General features: G+C 44.3%; 1 protein-coding gene across 13 annotated transcripts in view; it reads right to left on the reverse strand.

The window, feature by feature from the left end:
* Rbms1 (RNA binding motif single stranded interacting protein 1) overlaps positions 1-18,111 on the reverse strand; it is a 210,195-nt gene that overhangs the window by 101,509 nt on the left and 90,575 nt on the right. For 5 of the 13 annotated variants that reach the window (XM_040745435.1, XM_021226578.2, XM_040745436.1 and 2 more), the window contains exon 2: positions 3,167-3,232. The exons of the other annotated variants lie outside the window; for them this stretch is intronic. In XM_040745435.1, coding sequence (XP_040601369.1) covers positions 3,167-3,232 — 66 coding nt within the window. The remainder of the gene's footprint in view (positions 1-3,166; positions 3,233-18,111) is intronic. 13 annotated transcript variants of the gene reach the window in all.

An 18,111-nucleotide genomic window follows, 5' to 3' on the forward strand; every position in this document is an offset into this window, starting at 1 on the left:
ACAGGTAACAGAGAAGCCTATGGATTTCCCCAAGGTTACAGAAGAGGTGGCATCCATTTATGAAATCATTACAGTGACCTACACAGGAGCTAATCAGAAGAGATGGAAGTGGGAGGGTGTCACAGAAGAGAAATGGAGGGGAGAGGGACGCTTAAGCTTCACTGGAGTGAGGGCCTTACTTGATACACAATACTATTTTACCACCTAAGGCTTTCGTAAGAATTCAGCTTGGTATGAACAGCACTTCTAAGAACAGCTATTAAAGCCTGGATAAAACACAACCAAAAGTCTTGGCTCAAGAGACTGGTTGTTGGATGTGAAACTGAATAGCATGTCCTTCCTTCCAGCATACCAACAGCACAGCTAGGAGGGAAGGATTATAGCTACAAAAACATTTAAGTCACACATTTCTTCTCAGTTCTCCCAACTTATATTTATCTCAACAAAAGATTATCAGTTTTGAATTAAAGAACAAATCTACCATACTGTCCTATAAGCCCCGTGAGGGCCAGAGGCCTAGTGTCATCTTTCCTGCCCAGAGTCTGTAACAGAACTTCAGATGTCAAGTGAAGACCACGGACTAACACATTTGGAGCCATTAAGTTACTGCCTTGTTTCAAAGGCTGAGCGTTTAATAGCCCCAGGGTGTAAAGAGGTAGGTAACATCAGTCAGGGTTGGATCGTGGTGGCGCCCACATACTTGGAGGAGTCTGATGTCTGGGAGAAGTATATTAACTGTGTCACATTTCCTAGGTGAAATGAGATCTTTCTGTCACTGGAAAGTTCTATACTTCCTCTCCAGACTGGAGCATCACTGAACAACTTCCTACCTCCATAAGTGGGGAACTTTAAAACTTCAAAGCACTAAAGATATTAAACAAATGACCGATGGTGAGAATGATTAATTTAAAAGGAAAGCAAAACAAAACAATATATAAAACAGCCCTGAGTCCTAATAATCTTATTGGCTTTGGATACATGGGCTAAGTGGGGATCTGCCTTCTTAGTACAAGTTAATCAGAATCACCACAAGCATCCCGGAAGAGGGGAGTCACTCTGGGATGGGAGTCACTCTGGGCTGCTCTGGCCTTTGGTAAGGGCCACATCTGGTCAGACAGGTGTTACTGACACAGGAGTCACTCTATTAGACGTTCAACTGAAACATGACACCCTCACTCCAATGCTTCTAATTGTTTTTAACCTTTGGCAAGTGTGAGATGGGGGTTCTGTGGAGTTACTGGGTTTGCGTGCCTTAGGTTTTGTTTCTGCTGTGATACAATAACCTAACAGAGGCAACCTATGGGAGAATGGGTTTATTTAGGTTAACAGTTCCAAAGTGGATAAAGTCCCTGAAGGAGGGTGGGTGAGGCTGGCCTGTCACACTGCACTGGCGGTCCAGCAGCAGAGTGGACAGGAAGTGGGGCCAAGGTATGTAGCCTTAAAGCCTGACCTGTGACATTGTTCCTCCGGAAAAGACACATTTCTTACCGTGTCTGTAACCTTTCCAAACAGTGCAGCCAGCTGGGAACCAAATGTTCAAACACCAGGCTATGGGAGACATTTCCCATTCAAACCACAACTGTCCCCAACTTAAATTCAGTCTGATTTTATCTTAAGATCCTGGCAATGACTGTATTTCAAATAAAATCACATTCTAAGGCTCTAGTTCAATGAATTTTATGGGGGTACTACTTAAACCACTGAGATGGCTTTCTCTAAAGTAGTGGTGCTCATCTTTTGGGTCTTGACCCCTTTGGCGGTAGACCAACCCTTTTACTCATATCAGATATCCTGCATATTAGATATGCAGCCACTTACAGGAGCAGAAATGACTCAAAGACAGCTGCATCACCAAAACTCACCCCAGCAATGGTGACGGCTCACAAACCTAGGAACCTAGAATACACAGCACATTCTACAGGTTGGAGAGTGTCCTGTCTGGGTGCCTCAGACGGTCTAAATGTTTTTTTTCCAAACAGCTGGGCTGGTTTCTGCTTCTTCCAGGTGGCTGGTTGGTGTTTAGCATTTTTGCAGCTTGCCTTCCCTTTGTCTGAGAATGACTATCAGCTTGTATTGTTTATTTTAGCCAGAAGGGGACTAGTGAATCTGACTGGTCAGTTTCAGGGACTTCCTGCAGCTATTTTGAGTTGCTTACCTTCCTGCTATGGAGCATTTCCCTGCAGGATGGAGTGTTTCTATCTTGAAGCAAATTGTTACACAACACTCCATCTTCTCCCCCTGCTCTTGGAGGGGGTGACTATAAATGTCCACCTTCCGCTAAGAATTGGGCAACTGTGCCCATAGCCAGACACTTGTTCTCCAGACCATCACCAGTGGTTATGAGTTGAAGCTGACAATGGTTATCTCTAGGTGCAAGCACACATTTAGAAGGCAATTTGACAGGCACATCACATCCATCTAGTAAAGCAACAGAAGAAGTTGCTTTCTTGTTGGGATCTATGATCTCCCCTGCCACAAGACGATTATGCTGTGTAATACAACTTTTCCGGGGGAGATAAAAACATACATTTCTACTCAACCCAAATAGGAACATGACAGAACCAAAGATGAGTTGGAGATGAGTGAATGAATGGACAGTCCTGGTTACATGGAAGAAGGCTTGCAACTGAGGCTGGGAAGCCTAAGGGGGATCCTCAGAGGACATTCCATAGAGTTGTCCTTCCCTGGATGGTGTGTGCTGGTGTGCCTTTGTGCTATGACAGCTGTTGCACGGATCTTGCTATGGGTAATGAGACACGCAACTAAGGCAGAGCCATCAGGAGTGTCTGTGGGAGGAATCCCAGGATAGTAGACTTCATCTCTGTGGTAGGGAGTAGCATGCCTGCTTGATGAGTAGAGTCCATCTTGTGAATACGCAGATGCCCTGAAAACAGCTAAAGGTTAGAGGAAATTTTGCAGCCTTTAAGACTGGTGTACAAGGGTTGAGACTGTCAGCAAGCTGCAGCAGAGTTTGCCCGGCCTGTTGTGTGTAGTTAGAAATGCCCCTGAGGCCAAGAGGGCCCGGCAGCCATATGGGAACTTGTTTGTGTAAAGGAGCAATGGGAACAAGAAAGAGAGAGATGGCCAGCACCCATCCCTCCTTCAGGCAAAGGCTGTATAACCTGAGATGGTATGAGAGAAGTCAATCCCAGATGGGCTGGCTTACCAGTGTCATTAGGAACACTTGGTTATCTCCATCTGAAGTCCCCATGAATGTCCAGGAATGGAAAACCTTAAAAAAAGGGGCAGATGCTGTAGCACAGTGGCCAAACCAAATTCTTTGTCCAAACCAAATCCTCCATCCCCTCTCCATGGCTCAGGGATCATTGTGAAAGAACAGGCAAAAGAAGTTAAGAATAGCAGGAAGGGGGTGGAGTGAAACATCCCTGCAGGGATGATCTGTTAGCAGGAAGGTAAACAATTGAAAATAACATCAGGAAGTCCCTAAAACTGAGCAAATTCCTAGCCCTCCCACCCCCAGAATTAACAATAAAAGCCAAGCATGCCTCTGAGACTAACCCAACCTACCTCAAAGAAGTAGACTGAAGCCTCAAAGAAGACTCATTAAGATCAGAACAACTGCCTAGAAGAAGCAGAAACCAGCCAAGCAGTCTTGAAAAGGTTTGGACCAGAGTCACCAGGAAAGGAGGGCCGCTGACCACCTGAGCTGCCTGCAGGCTATGCAGTGTACTCCAAGTTTCCCGGTTTTGTTGCTGTCACCAATTCTGGGTGTTAGTAATATAGCTGTCTCTGAGTCATTTCTGCTCCTGTAAGTAACCCCAATAAAACTCACTGGTTCACCAAGTTGAACTCGGGTGGCATCGATGTCACCGTGGCCACTCTCTATTTGTCCTCGGCTAACTAACTTCTCCCAGTCTTGATGTGTAACACGAGGGCTATGCCACCTCTTCCATTCCAACTTGGAGTTGATCAAAAGACATTGTGTAAGCACAAACTACAGAGCCCTCAAGAAAATGCCAAGCTTGTAGGAAGTGCTCAGCCAGTGTTGTCTGTGCCAAGCCCACCTTAACCGGGCCTCTCCCCTCAATATGCCACAGCCAGTTCTAATCTTAAAACTGACCTATACAAAGAGTAACTTCAGTCTCCCACCTCCTACTCTCACGAAAGACAGTGGAACAAATCACACTGTGAGTTCAAATGGCAAGATATAAAAGGCGGGTGGGGGGGCGGGGTAGGGGGCGGGGTGGGGAGGTGGTTCCCTAGAGAAGGCTATCTGCTCAAACCTACCAGACTGCCTGCACTCGTTCATTGATTAGTTAACGACTGAAAAGTTCTACCTGCATATGCATTCAGGCGAGAGCCCCTCTTGGTACTCCCTGGAGTGGATTTGGGAATGGCTGGAGGGGTATTAGAGATGGCACATGTTCATCAGGGCTGCTTCCTGTGTGTTCTTCTCAAGTTTAAAGGAGGACAGTACAATTTCCATCTTTCACTATCACTAAGGATATTTTTCCTCTGCCCAGTATTGTATGATCTACCTTGACTCACAGAGTCTAAAAACTGAAGCTGGTATTGTCAGTTCTAACATTCCATTAAAAAAGACCATGTTTGCCAGGCGTTGGTGGCACACACCTTCAATCCCAACCTCGGGAGGCAGAGGCAGGCGGATCTCTGTGAGTTCAAGGCCGGGCTGGTCTGACAGCCTCCAAAACAATACAGAGAAACCCTGTCTCGTAAAACCAAAAAAAAAAAAAAAAAAGACCATGTTTCTGAGCTAACTTGGGGGTTTAACTACTATCAACATTTCAGTAGGAAAACTAGGAAGCCAAATCATGGAATACAATGTTCCAGGAGATAGATGGGTATGTGTGTGTGTGTGTGTGTGTGTTCTAATTGTAAAAATCTTAGCTTGTAAAGTATTTTTAGATGAGAACTGTCTATGTAGTAGGAAGATTGTTGTTTTGTGAAAAGGCTTTGCTAGCCCAGGCTAGCTGGGAATTCCCTATGTAATCTAGACTGGACTCAAACTATTGATCCTCCTACATTAGCCTTCACAATGCTATAATTACACATATATACAACCACACCCAATGATTTTGTTAATGTAATGCTCTAACAGCTATTAAGAAATCAGTTTGTTGGCTAGTGTTTATTTATAATCAAACCAATTGTTACTAACCGATTTGTGTCCCTTCCAAATTACATCTCTCTCAAATACATTGAAATTATGATTCCTGCCCAGTGTGACACTATTGGGAGGAAATTAAGTCATGAGGGTGGGGCCCTCAGGAATGAGATTAGTGCCCTTAGAAAACAGACTCCTGGACACCAGTAAGAGTTCGGCTCTATTCATCATGATACAGCAGATGGCAGCGTGCAGTCTGAAAGAAACCCTCAGCAGACACAGCCATGCCAGCACCTAATCTCGACATCCACTTTTTGAACCTGAAAGAAATAAATTCCTGGCATCTCCTCTGTTACGCGCTGCCCAAAACAGCAATCACACACACATCTTTCCACTCATTAGTTTCTCTCAGTAGTTTTCACTGAATGTAAGATTTCCCAATTATTTATTCCGATTACAGTCTCTTTTGTTAGCTGGTGTTCATCTCTTGTATGCTAATGAAGTGAATTGTTACTCCAAGTAGCCCATCATTCATTCCTCCTAGCTGGTGGTCATCTGAAGAAGTGACAAGCATGTTTCTGCATGGTTGTAAAAGTTGCCATTTTCAATAGACTAGATCACAAGCTATTCAGTGTGTTTATCAAACCTGACAGCTCTAACTCCTGATGTTTCACCTGTTTTTCTCGATAGCTACCCAAAAGCCTTATATAGTATATGACATGTACAGAAGTCAAAACTTTCAAAACAGCGTTATGAACTGTATGAGGTTGGGTGGTTATGATGATGAAGAAAGGGGAAAAAGAGTATGATAGGAGCAATTCTTTTTATAGGAGGCGTGAGTAAGATCTAGGTAAGCCTCTACATTTTAGTAAGCACTCTGAAACACTCTACATTTCCCCCCTAAAATGAACGGTAACAGATTTTACTGATGAGTTACGTGAAGAGAGAGAGACTGGGTTTCTGGGGATGGCGACAGCAGCTGCATGCCACAGCCTGGTGGCCTCTTGCCTGGGCTGCCAGCCTGCTTGTTGATGGTGGGAGGTTCTGTGTGGGGACAAACCCTGAAACTGCTCCTGTACCTGCTGCCAAAGGAAGCCTCGCTCCACCTGGGGTAACAGCAGAGACGATGAGAGGAAGGGTCAACCAAGGAGGAGTAGGCCAACTGGTCGCCATCCCTGTACTTGGTCCTTGACATGCTCCGGGATCTCCCCTCCTTGCTATGTCTTCCCTGCAAGACCCTCAGTTCTTCCACACCACCGCCCCCTCCCCTACCCCGTCCCCCGCCACTACATACACACCAGGGAGTTGAAAACAACAGGGTATACAAATGTGGCAAGAAAGAAAACAAGAAAAACAGCAGCGTCCCCTCTGCCTGGGTTTCCGAGTTTCAGTCAGGCCCTGGAATTCTGGTGGCCCTGGAGGTTCTGCTGGCTCAGCACCGATACAGACTGAGCCCTGAAGCCCTTTCCTGCAGACTCTCAGGTGGCTCTAGTGCATGCTTTTAGCTATGCCAGGACTCAGGCTGATGAAGGTTCCAAGGAACACATGCTGTCAGCTTTTCTTACATCAGCTTTAAGTGAAGCATCCCTCATATTTTTTTTTCCGGTAGAGTCATTTCTGACTCAATTACTCATGAACTTGTCATTCTCCACCAACCACCATGTACACTTCCTGCCTCTATCACCTCTGGGCTTGAAGATTACTGTTATGAGACAGTTCATTCTACCAGATAAGACACACAACCCTCCAAGGAGCTCCTCGGATTTCTGCACGTTTCTAAGTCACTCACAGAACCTCCAACGTCCCCACCATGCTGGGAATGCATGACACGGACAGAGACAATCATTTCCAACATTTTAGAGTCTGAATGAGACCACATTTTGGAAATAGCAAAGCAGGAGATGGTAGAGAAAGTCTGTCACTGAAATCCAGAGTCTCTGGTACCTCTTAATCCAAGCTCAGTCCCATGCATGGTCTCTACAACGACAGACTTGCATACTTGGGGTATTGCGGCTGTGTCTACACCTTTTTCCAAGCAGCCACCACCCAGTCCCCCCCGTCCCTACAGGCTCTGTCTTCTGACTCTTTAGAGGGCCAACAGGAAAAGGCGTCTCCTGATTCTAAAACTGCACCCTTTCTGGACGCACCCTCCGGATCCTCTCTGAGACCAGCTGAGCCAAGCGATTTCGGTGTTGCTGCTCTGACACTGCAAAGCAACCATCCCAGTGAGAGGTTCCACAGCTCCCTTGAACTGACATGCCATGAGTTCAATGTCCAGCTCTCTAGGTTACAACTCTACGTGCTTCCCTAGGTCAAAACAAACATAAGCGTCTCCTTTGAAAATCCCAATGACCCTATTTTGGGCAGAGAGTTCAGAGGACCCAACGTGTCCTTCCTGACACTTGGGGGCTGCCCAACAAGGACCCAAGCTTTCTGAAATAATGATGACTAAACACACCTAATTTCACACATTGGATGTGGTTTTTGAAAATTGGGCCTGAGTAAATTCCGGTTTTAAATACAGTAAGAAAAAGGATTTTGAAAGAAACAACTAGGAATATCGTGCCCTTAAAATATTCACAAATTACATAAACACAATGCTACAAAGAAAGAGGCTCCAGGGCTCATATATATTTAGCCATCTAGTTGGTAAGGATAGACATACCCCGTCAGAAGGTTAAAGAATAATTCCAGCAATCATTACACACAAGAAGTTTCCTTTGTACAAAGACATGACTAATTTAGCTGATCTCCTTAAAAATTAACGCCATCTGAGATGTGTTTTGTAACAAAGAGGAATTTTTTGAACATGAAGGCCAAGACTAAGGAAAGTGACCTGTGTGTTAATGAAGCATATAGCCATCCTTAAGGTCTTCTTTTATACCACCTACATTCTCACACAACTACTCTGAGTCTCTGTCATAACAATCTTCCCTAATAATGATAGGAATCACTCCCTTCCCCAGAGGCAATCTGATGCCTCCAAATTGGTGGCCCCGGAATCCCCTTCTCGGTATAAAGAGAGTGGCTGGGTTTTTCCACTACACCCACACCGCCTCTGAGGTGTGGTAGATGAAAACCACAGCATCAGGGCTGAGTCCTGGCAGAAGTTTCAGGCAGACCTTAGAGACAAGAGGTAGGTGAACAGAGGCGGGAAGGCAGGATCCTGCTGCCGTTTGTAATGGTCTGAACAAAAGCTCAGGAGAGAGGAGTGAAAAAGAGACTTCTAGAAGCTGGGAGGAACTTCTGGTCACAAGGATGGGAATGGACCTTGATGAAACAGAGCAGGAATTCTCAAGTCCCTCGAAGGTTACAGTTGCAAGCAGATGCTTCTGGAATCATTTATATATTTGAACCATCTGTAAGATTTATTTCAAACTTACAAGTTAAAAATCAACCCAAAAGAGAAAAGGCCCTTATACCAATGTACAATGGGTCTGCAGTATAATACTTCCATTATGGAAGTTACTGTAACTATGAATGTGTCATTAGTGTTCTGGTCTCACTCACAGGCCCAATTGATGAGCTTTGCCTCAAATGAATGAATGCTTGGTGCAAGGCTGTTAGAGATGAACTGTATCCCCTAAGCAGACTGAAATTCTAACCTCCCAGTGTCCGGGAATGTGACCTCTTTATAATCAATGTCTAAACGGAGGGAACCAAACACCATGACTGGTGTAGGCCACAAAGAGGAAAATCTGGACACGGGGACACACAGTGAGAGCATGGTGCCATGTCAGGTAACAGCAGAAGGCAGAGGACAAGTCCCAGCAGAGTTCTCTGGGGTCTAGCAGAGGGGGCGTGGCCCCGCTAGCACCCTAGTCAGAGTCTGTGCACTAGAATAGGAAACGACTCTCAGCGGCCCTCGCACATTACTGCACAGTGCCGCAGTACAAACTCGTCACTTCTAGAAGCAAGTTTAAAGGAAAACACTGGCATTTTGTTCCAGGTAGCCTTTTGTGTTTTTACCACATCTTCCTCACCATTTCAGAATGTATGAGCAAATCTTTAAAATGTAAAAGAAAATGACCAAATTCGGGCTGGGGAGATGGCTCAGTTTGTAAAGTAGTGAGTGTTTGCTGTGGAAACATGAGGACCTGAGTGCATGTCCTACCACCCACACTCACAAGAAACAAGGGCGGGAGGGAGAGAGGGAGAGAGGAAGGAAGAGGAGAAAACTCAGATAGCCTGGCCAAATCCGTGAACTAGTTCACTGGGGGCCTGTCTCAACAATAAGGGAGAGGGCGATAGAGTAAGACAGCTGACTTCAACTTCTGGCCTCCATATACATGGAGACACAGACACAGACAGACAGACAGACAGACAGACACACACACACACACACACACACACACACTGGGGGTAGAGAGGCAGACAGAGACAAGAGAGACAGAACACCACTATAGCACTGATGACATGAACTCAAGAATGCCTCCTGTATATAACCAAAGTTACCTAGGATTGAAGTCTTCAATCCAAAACCAAGCAATGAATCAAACCCACCTTCATATGGTTTCACTTGGTGTGTATCTTACACAGACTGTGTTAACACGTGGCGTCACTGTCCGCTTCAGCTTGTGTTCTTTCTATTGCTTTTGTACACCTCATGGTAAAAGATTCCACAGACAAAGAAGGAGCCACCTATGAGGAGTACGCAAACTCTGGTGGCAGAACAAGCACAGCCCACACTGGCTTTTGTACTTGGGTTTTATAGCAGCCACCCCTGTATCATATCATCCACGGCTGCTTCCAAAGTTGCTGTGAGTAACTGTGGTGGAGACTTCGAGAAACAAAGCTTGACCACTTGTCAGCCCAGCACTAGGTAAGCCGTGAAATGGACCTCTATCGATTATCCCCCTTGACCATCAATAATCCCAGTACCACTGGGAACTGTTTCCAACCCTACTTCAGATATCTGACTAGATAACAACATGAAGGACCTTCCAGAATTTGAAATACTTTTCCCTCGAATTTCCCTCAATACTCTCCAGTGTTTCCACGTCACTCTGATGTTTGTTTGAGGCCTTGATGGGCATCTATGGTCTAAAACTCAGCCCTCCTGCATCTCATTCCCTAGTTCTAGAGTTCTAGTTCTACCACTCCAGAGGCTCTCTAACTCTTCTCCTTAGTCAACTGCGAGTGCTAAAACACATTTAAAAACCAATACCACATGTAAGTAGTTCAGGTCTGCAATATCTCAGTGACAAGCAAGACAGGCGAGTGGCCACTCAGGACGCATGGCAGACATCCCTGATGGACTCTTGGCACAGTGGGATTGCAAAGCCTCAACTGTGGTCTCTCTTACACAGGAACTTACACCTAGAAACCACAGAGCAAACCCTGCATGCTAGAGTAAGGGAGGCAGGAAGAGGCTAACATCATGCAAATTTGCCTCCCCACCACCAATTATATGGAAAAGACAAAACTAATTTGGAGAACAAAAGAGTATTCATTAATAATTGTGTGTGGGTTTTCCAGATCACTGGTACTTCAAACTGGGTTGATTTCCCAAGTCACATTTATCCTGACTTGATAGATGCTTGAAAAAGTAATAAAAGAGGTGGGGAAAGTGGCCTTTGGAGAGGAGAAATTAAAAGCAAAAAGAGAGATAAAAACCTAATTCAACACACCACTGCCAAAGGCCTACTTAGGTCAGAGAGTGGCTTTCAAACACACAATAAAACTTTGAAGCCCCATCAATCATTTTTTTAAAGGATACACTCTTTACTAATTATTCATTAGGGTATGGCATACTTGGAAAATTGAAAACGGTAAAGGTAGACACGACAGTGCTAAGTCAAAAAGCTAAGCTTTGCAAGCTGGAAGACCTGACCATGACTGGTTTTGGATGTCAATTCCTGCTGAGGAAATTAAAATAGGCAGCCAGTCAGATAATTTCTACTATCCCTTCCAACACCAAATGTAAAGGTCCCTTTAAAGTCAGCCTTGCTCAAACTGTTTCAAAACATACTGTTAATAATGTAGAGCTAAGGAATCCCATGATTAAGTAATTCCAGAAAATGAATGCAATACATACAGCTGGACAAATGCTTCACTGCAGAACTTCAAAAACTTCTCTGAGATTTTAAACTGTTGCTCTCCTAGGCAGCATGTGACACGCCAACTTTCTTTAATTCCTGGAACACTTTCAACATTTAATACAATCTGAGCATCTCAGTGAACACATCTGAGAAACAGATTTAAACAGCAAACTTCAGGAACTGAAAACCAGACACTGAGAGAAGCCAAATGTCTAAGAGTGGGTGTGTCCACGCAAGACCCCGCAGCTACTCTGCCGTTTCCTGGTCTGTGCAGTCCTGACAGGACAGGTACATCATTTGTGTCAGCTTTCTCTAGTGAGAGTGGAACTGATGTGTTAGATAATTCTCACCACATTTCCAGCTAATGAATGGAATGATGACACTCTTCTCCAACTATTAGAATCGCACCACTGTCTTGAGCCATACTCTTTTATGTAAATGGACTTGTGAGGGGACACTTCCAGGGAGGCAGGGACAAGTTGGAGCAGCTGTGTCAGATGTCATACATGACTCCATCTTCCATCTCAATAAACGTCAAGTGGCCATTATCTAAATTTTTTTTGCATTGAAAAAAGATCTAGAAAACATAAGAAATGTGCTCGCCACCATAAAACTAATGAATTAGTTGAAATCCATACCTATTTCCACATTTTGTTTTTCAAAGCAACTTTCGATGCTTTGAAACAGTGTCAGTGAAATTTCTTAAAGTGGCGTTTAGCTTGTAGGTCGGGCAGGAAAAAGAAAAACCAAAACCACATATTCAGTTTGTGGCTCACAGTTGGTTGAAATCTCCATGAAACAAGATTTGATGTCGGGTTTGATAGTACAGGCCTCTAATCCCTGATTTTGGGAGGCTGTGGGGTGGGGGAGGAAAATTATAATCCTAAGGCCAACCTGAGCTACAAAGGGAGATCCTGTATTAACACAGCCCAATTCATTTTAAAGAGCTTACTACAGAAACTTCAGGGAAGCATAATTATGCAAGCATTGGTGAGCTACTTCTCAATAGTAATGGCCACCTAAGTTCTTGTCATACACAAGGAAGATAGTCACTGTCCTTTCCTTTATCTACCCCAACAATGCCACAAGGTTATGGTTTCTGCCCCCATTCCCAAGCTGGGGACTCGGGGTAACAGTTTACAGTTACTCTACTTTCAGGATTTTGACCCTGCATATTAACCAGGGCAGACCCCATGTCTAGTAGTTGGCCAACACACAAGGGACTCTGGTTTTATCTATTTTTTAAACATGCGCCTTTTCTTCTGTTTTAGTATTGTTGTCTTATTTTCTTCTTTTTAACTTGTTTTAATTTTAGTTAGGGTTTTTTTTTTGAGTGAGAGTAAGAGAAACAACATGAAGTTGGATGGGTAGATGGATGGGGAGGATCTAGGAGAAGTTGGGGAAGGAAAATATATGCTCAAAATACACTGTATTTTTTAAAAACCTGACCTTGAAATTAAAAATAAGTGTTTTTTTTTTTTTTTTTTTTGGTTTTCTGAGACAAAGTTTCTCTATATTACAGTCCTAGCTGTCCTGGAACTCACTCTGTAGACCAGGCTGGTGTTGAACTCACAGAGATCTGTCTGCCTCTGTCTCCTGAGTGCTGGTTTTAAAGGCTGTGCACCACCCCAGATCTACCAACCAGCAGCTTTTTTTTTCTTTTTAATCACCACACTCTCTGTGTCTAAAGAGAATGGCCACCACCACATTCGTGAACAAGCATGACTTCCCTTGAGTTACCTGTCTCCTCAGCATTTCTTACAATGGTCTCAAGTTTTGTACGGCTCTCCCTTTACCAATGACAAACACCACAGACCCATTCCCCGATTAGTGCTGAGGAAAGGTCAGAATACCACGCCGACACAGACACAGGCTGCCCAGCTCTCACCACCGCCAGCTCTCCTGCTTCCAAGAGCTCCAATCCTCTTGTCAAACTCCTTCAAACTGCCACCTCTCTCAGACTTCCCTGCCTTGCCTCCAGACAGAAGACCCAACACCTCTCTGGTCATCTTCCCCCTCAAAAGCTCAGTCTCACACCTAACTCAAGTCTGTCAGGGACATCCAGACATGTAGGGCTAACACTCACCTCAGCTGCTCCCAGAAGGAAAGCCTACTTCCAGGGCTCTTCCAAGTGCCTTCAACACAGATTCTAAAAAGACTTGTGCAGGCTGTCACTCTTGAACTGGGAGGGACTTTTTTTTTTCTTTTTGGTGCCTGACTTTCCAAAAGACACACCCTCCTCACTCATCTATTCTTTAAACCTTCTGGAATGTGCTTCCTCCTGCTCCCCCTTCTTGCCCCATTGCACACATAGGGCTCTGTGGAAACTTCAGATCCACAGGCGCACAACATGACCTCCCAACAGACAATTCTAGCTGCCTTTGTCTTCTATGACCTCTGGGCACCATTTACTGGAGCCAGCAATCTCTCCTTGAAAGGGCAGAATTCTGAGACTGCATTCTCTCAGAGTTCTGATATTTCTGTCACCTACTGTGTCAAAGGCCCAGCCTGCTCCTTCCTGGTTAGAACTCACCTCCCCAAGGTTTGACTTCATTTCTTTCTTTTTTTTTGACACCCCGCTCCCTGGAGTGTGTTCAGTTACTCCCAATGCTCCTCTCCCCAGGCTCCACATCTATATCCTAACTGCCTTCTGAACAAACTTGGGAACATAAGAAGGGAGAATAACAAGTGATTGGCTGGGCTAAGTTAAAATGGTCAGGACAAGCTCATTGCCCTCACATAGAAAATCTTTTCTTAAGTGGCTATGAGTCAGTCCCCTAGCCCCTTACCCTTGTGACCTGTAGCTATGACATATTCCTGTTGGACTGGGAGATGTTTTAACCTGTGGCACTTGTTGTTTTTTTTAATCACTATTCATTCGTTCATTCATTCATTCTGAGGCAGGATTGCTCTGTGTAGCCCTGGCTGTCCTGGAACTCTCTCTTCATGCATAGACCAGGTTGGCCTCAAACTCAAGAGATCCACTGCTTCCTAAGTGCTGGGATTAAGGCGTGCACACTGTGGCCTTTTCATTTCACAGATGCAATAGACAACTCTACAGAAACACATCTGAGGCTTTTGAGATGGCCTAGTGGGAAAGGGTGCTTACTGCCAAACCTGGTTACCTGAGTTTGATCCCTGGCACCCACACGGTGGAAGAAGACCTCTAAATGTTAGGCTGACCATGAAAAAAAAAAAAGCTTATACATCCATGTGAGGCAGCCTCCACACTGACTTGAAGGCAACTCTCAAGAAGGCAGCAAAATGTGTACACACCACTGTGGTTCTCACCTGGAAGTACAACGACCCATTAAAAGGCTGGACACTTCCCATCAAGAAACTGCTGTGAACTCTACAGACCACTTGGCATTCCTGGTGTCTGGACAGAATGCCAACAGTAGAATTTAGCAATCCTACCCCCTCCTTATTGTAACATGTAAAAAATGTAGAAAATCTCTGTAACAGAAAGTCAAAGCTCTCCTATCACTGCGCCCAGTGTCAGGCAAGCAGGCTGCAGTCAGTAGCTTTTCAACTTCCGAACCAAGGCTAAAACCAGGGACCTTCTTCTCCTGAAAGCCTTTCCTTGCCCAAGCAATGTCAGTAGCTACTCTGGCTGACCGCCACTACTCCATTTGATGTCTCTATTTTGACTCTAACACCTTCCAAGCCCAGGCTCTGCTTTCATCTGTTTTAGCATCCATGACCTCATTGCTCTCTACCCTTCAACCTCTGCCCTGCATCCTGCTAACCTCAAGGACTCACTAGTCCCCCAGTAAAACCTGTCCTCCCATCTTCAAAGCCTCTGTTGTAATTCGGCATCCACTTGAAAAGAAAGCCATGCCCGATGATGCAGCCGGTGTCCTGGCTCCTGAGTTAGAAGCACTGGCACTGACTACCCTAGAGCCAGCTATCACACCAGCCACAAAAGCTTTTGGAGGAAACAGCCAATAAACATAACACTTTAAGTATCAACTTGAGGGGTCTGTGTAATGTAGTAACTCCTCCTATGAAAAAATTGAATTGCTTCTCTTAGCTATTTCAACAGACAGGATACTCAACTTTCTGGGTACCCCTCTCCCTAACCAGCTCTTTACTTCCTTGTGACCTGTGATTATTCAAAAAACCACTTAACTTACTCTACACATTTAGTAACTAACATGACATTTCTGGGTTGCAGTTAAACTTTGCCTAAACCGAAAAAACTACCTTCTTGAGTTGGTGGATAGTTTGACCTACAAAATTGAGAATAAGAAATAGATACGAAGTACTCTGCAGATTATGTGAATAGAAATGGTTAGGCTGATCATAAGAGGTCTTAAACCAAAATGATGTGGTTGTTTAGCTCTGGCCGTCCTAGAACTAGCTCTATAGACCAGGCTGGTGACCTTCAAACTCACAGAGATCCACCTGCCTCTGCTTCCCAAGTGCACCACTACCACCTGGCCAAAACAATGCTTTGTACAGCCTGTTCCTACAAAGACAAAGAACATAGAACCTAAAAGCTAGATGATGGGACTGAAATGATGGAGAAGGGAGAGGAGGACATCAAGAATCTGGATTAATGTGAAATAATGAGGCTACATATTGTTCCCAAACTACACATCACCAAATGAATACTGCTTACAAAGATACAGTCAACTGACCTATTGATAAGCATGGATGGGCAAAATAAAAAGCTAGCATGGTAACACCAAGTCTTTCTCTTACCTTACCCATTGGGCCCTGGCCCTTTATCTGTCCTCTTCGGACCCTCAAGCCTTGGATCCTCTGCAGCACATACCAGCAATGTCCCCTCGCCACTCAAACTCCCCTAGGTTGCAATATTGAGAAGTGCTTCTACAGTGCTCCATTGACTCGTCTCCTACTGCTTTCAGAGATCCTCTCCGCTTCGTTACACATTAAACACACCTCTTTGAAGTCACACCTACCACCATACTGCACTTTGAGAAAGCTGTAAAGGAAGTTTCGGATGAGGACAATCATGACTAGCCAAAACACATTATAACCAGAGGAGAACGTGCCAGAAGCAGAACAGTCTGGGTTTGTCACGTGCAATACAGCAATGAAAATGGTGTGGGGGTTGGGGGGGGATGGTAATCTGTCCATAAGCAGTTGTATGTATATGCAACTTTCAGACAAAGAATATGGACAGCTGAAATGGTTTCTCAACACTTATAACAGCTACTCTTTAAAGTAACTATACTGGTTCATTTGATACAAACTAACTATAGTCTTCTGGAAGAAGTCCCCTCTGTTGAGGAATTGCCTCTGTAAAACTGGCTGGTAGGCATGTCTGATGGCCATTTTTTCTTGACTGATGACAGATGTGGGAGGGTCCAGTGCTTGTGGGCAGTGTCACCCCTAGGCAGGGGTAAGGTAAGCAAGCTAAGTAAGCCAAAGGAGAGCAAGCCACTAAGCAGTGTTCTTCCTCCATCTTTGTTTCAATTCCCACCTCCAGATTCCTAGTTTGAGTTCCACCCTGAGTTCCCTGGCTAATGGACTGTGACATGCACGTGTAAGCCAACTACACGCTTTCTTTCCCCAAGCTGCTTCCAGTCACAGTGTACAACACAGCAACAAAGACCAAACTAGAACAGTGACACAGAATATGAAAGCTCACATATTTGGCAGCATCTAGCCCACCCTAGTTCATGTATGTAAATTAGTGCCTTAAAATTATTCTTAAAAGAGTTTTGGTGGTCTGTTCAAAATAGCAAAATCTAATGTTATTAAAAGTAAAAAAAAAGTATCAAAAATAAATAATTCCCAGAAATGTGGCATAGGCATTTTTTTACAGTAGAAAATCAGATACAACAAGAAAGAATCACACCTTAAAACTGAGGCCCAAGAGAAACAAGCAGTGGTGTGTGTGTGTGTGTGTGTGTGTGTGTGTGTGTGTGTGTGTGTGTGTGTGTGTGTGTGTGTGTGTGTGTCTGTGTATAAGGGTGTGTTGGGGGGAGGTCCTTTTTATTTTTTATGATAAACTCTAGTTTTCCTGCCTACCTGACCTTGAGTATCCTCCCATCCGGGTCTCCACAGTAGCTAGGACACAGGTATGTACCCTGGAGGCAGGCCCTATGCTGAGTCTCCACAGTAGCTAAAATACAGGTATGCACCCTGGAGGCAGGCCCTATGCTGGGTCTCCACAGTTGCTAGGACACAGGTATGTACCCTGGAGGCAGGCCCTATGCTGTTCTTTGTCAACCTCAACATAAAAGAATTCTTTTGTATTTCACCACAATTTTGTGAGAGTAAAGACTTTTCACATTAAAAAAAATTGATAGTCCAAGAACTATATGCTTGTGTTCTAGGTAGCAGGAGTGAATGGAAGGCTGAAGAAACAACATGAAGAACCAAGAGTCAGCCAGTCATGATCTATGGCAGAAGCCACAATGAACATTTTAGAGCATTTCCTCCTGGTTTTGCTTTACTTTGTTTATTTGTTTTATTTTATTTGATTTTTTTACTGAAACAAGTTCTCATGAAGTAGCTCCGGCTAGCCTCAAACTTGGAATCCTCCTGAGACCTACGGTTATAACCATCACACTTAGCCCCGATATTTTAAACTTTTAAAAATTATATTGGTGCCAGGTAGTGGTGGTGTACACCTTTGATTCCAGTACTCAGGATGCAGAGAAAGGCAGATCTTTGTAGTTCCAGGCCAGCATAATCTACAGAGTGAGTTCCAGAACACCCAGGGCTGTTTCACAGAGAACTCTGCCTTGGAAAAAAATTATATTGGTTATGCAATTGACAAACACAAACTAATGTTCTCTACTTTACATTCCATTGTTTTGGAATTTCCTGTGCTTACAGTGGGGCCCACATAGATCTTTCTCCAGGTCACAGAAATCTGAATAAAGGTGTCATTTGTTCTCTCTGAGACTTAAAAAGTGTTAAATACCAACAGCTGCATTGATTCCTTAACTTAACCCAGAATTGGGTTTCCCTATTTATTTATTAACCTTATCCTAACTCCAGAAA

This window comes from Mesocricetus auratus, unplaced genomic scaffold (genome assembly GCF_017639785.1).
Source record: "Mesocricetus auratus isolate SY011 unplaced genomic scaffold, BCM_Maur_2.0 Super-Scaffold_100004, whole genome shotgun sequence".
Taxonomy (NCBI): domain Eukaryota; kingdom Metazoa; phylum Chordata; class Mammalia; order Rodentia; family Cricetidae; genus Mesocricetus; species Mesocricetus auratus.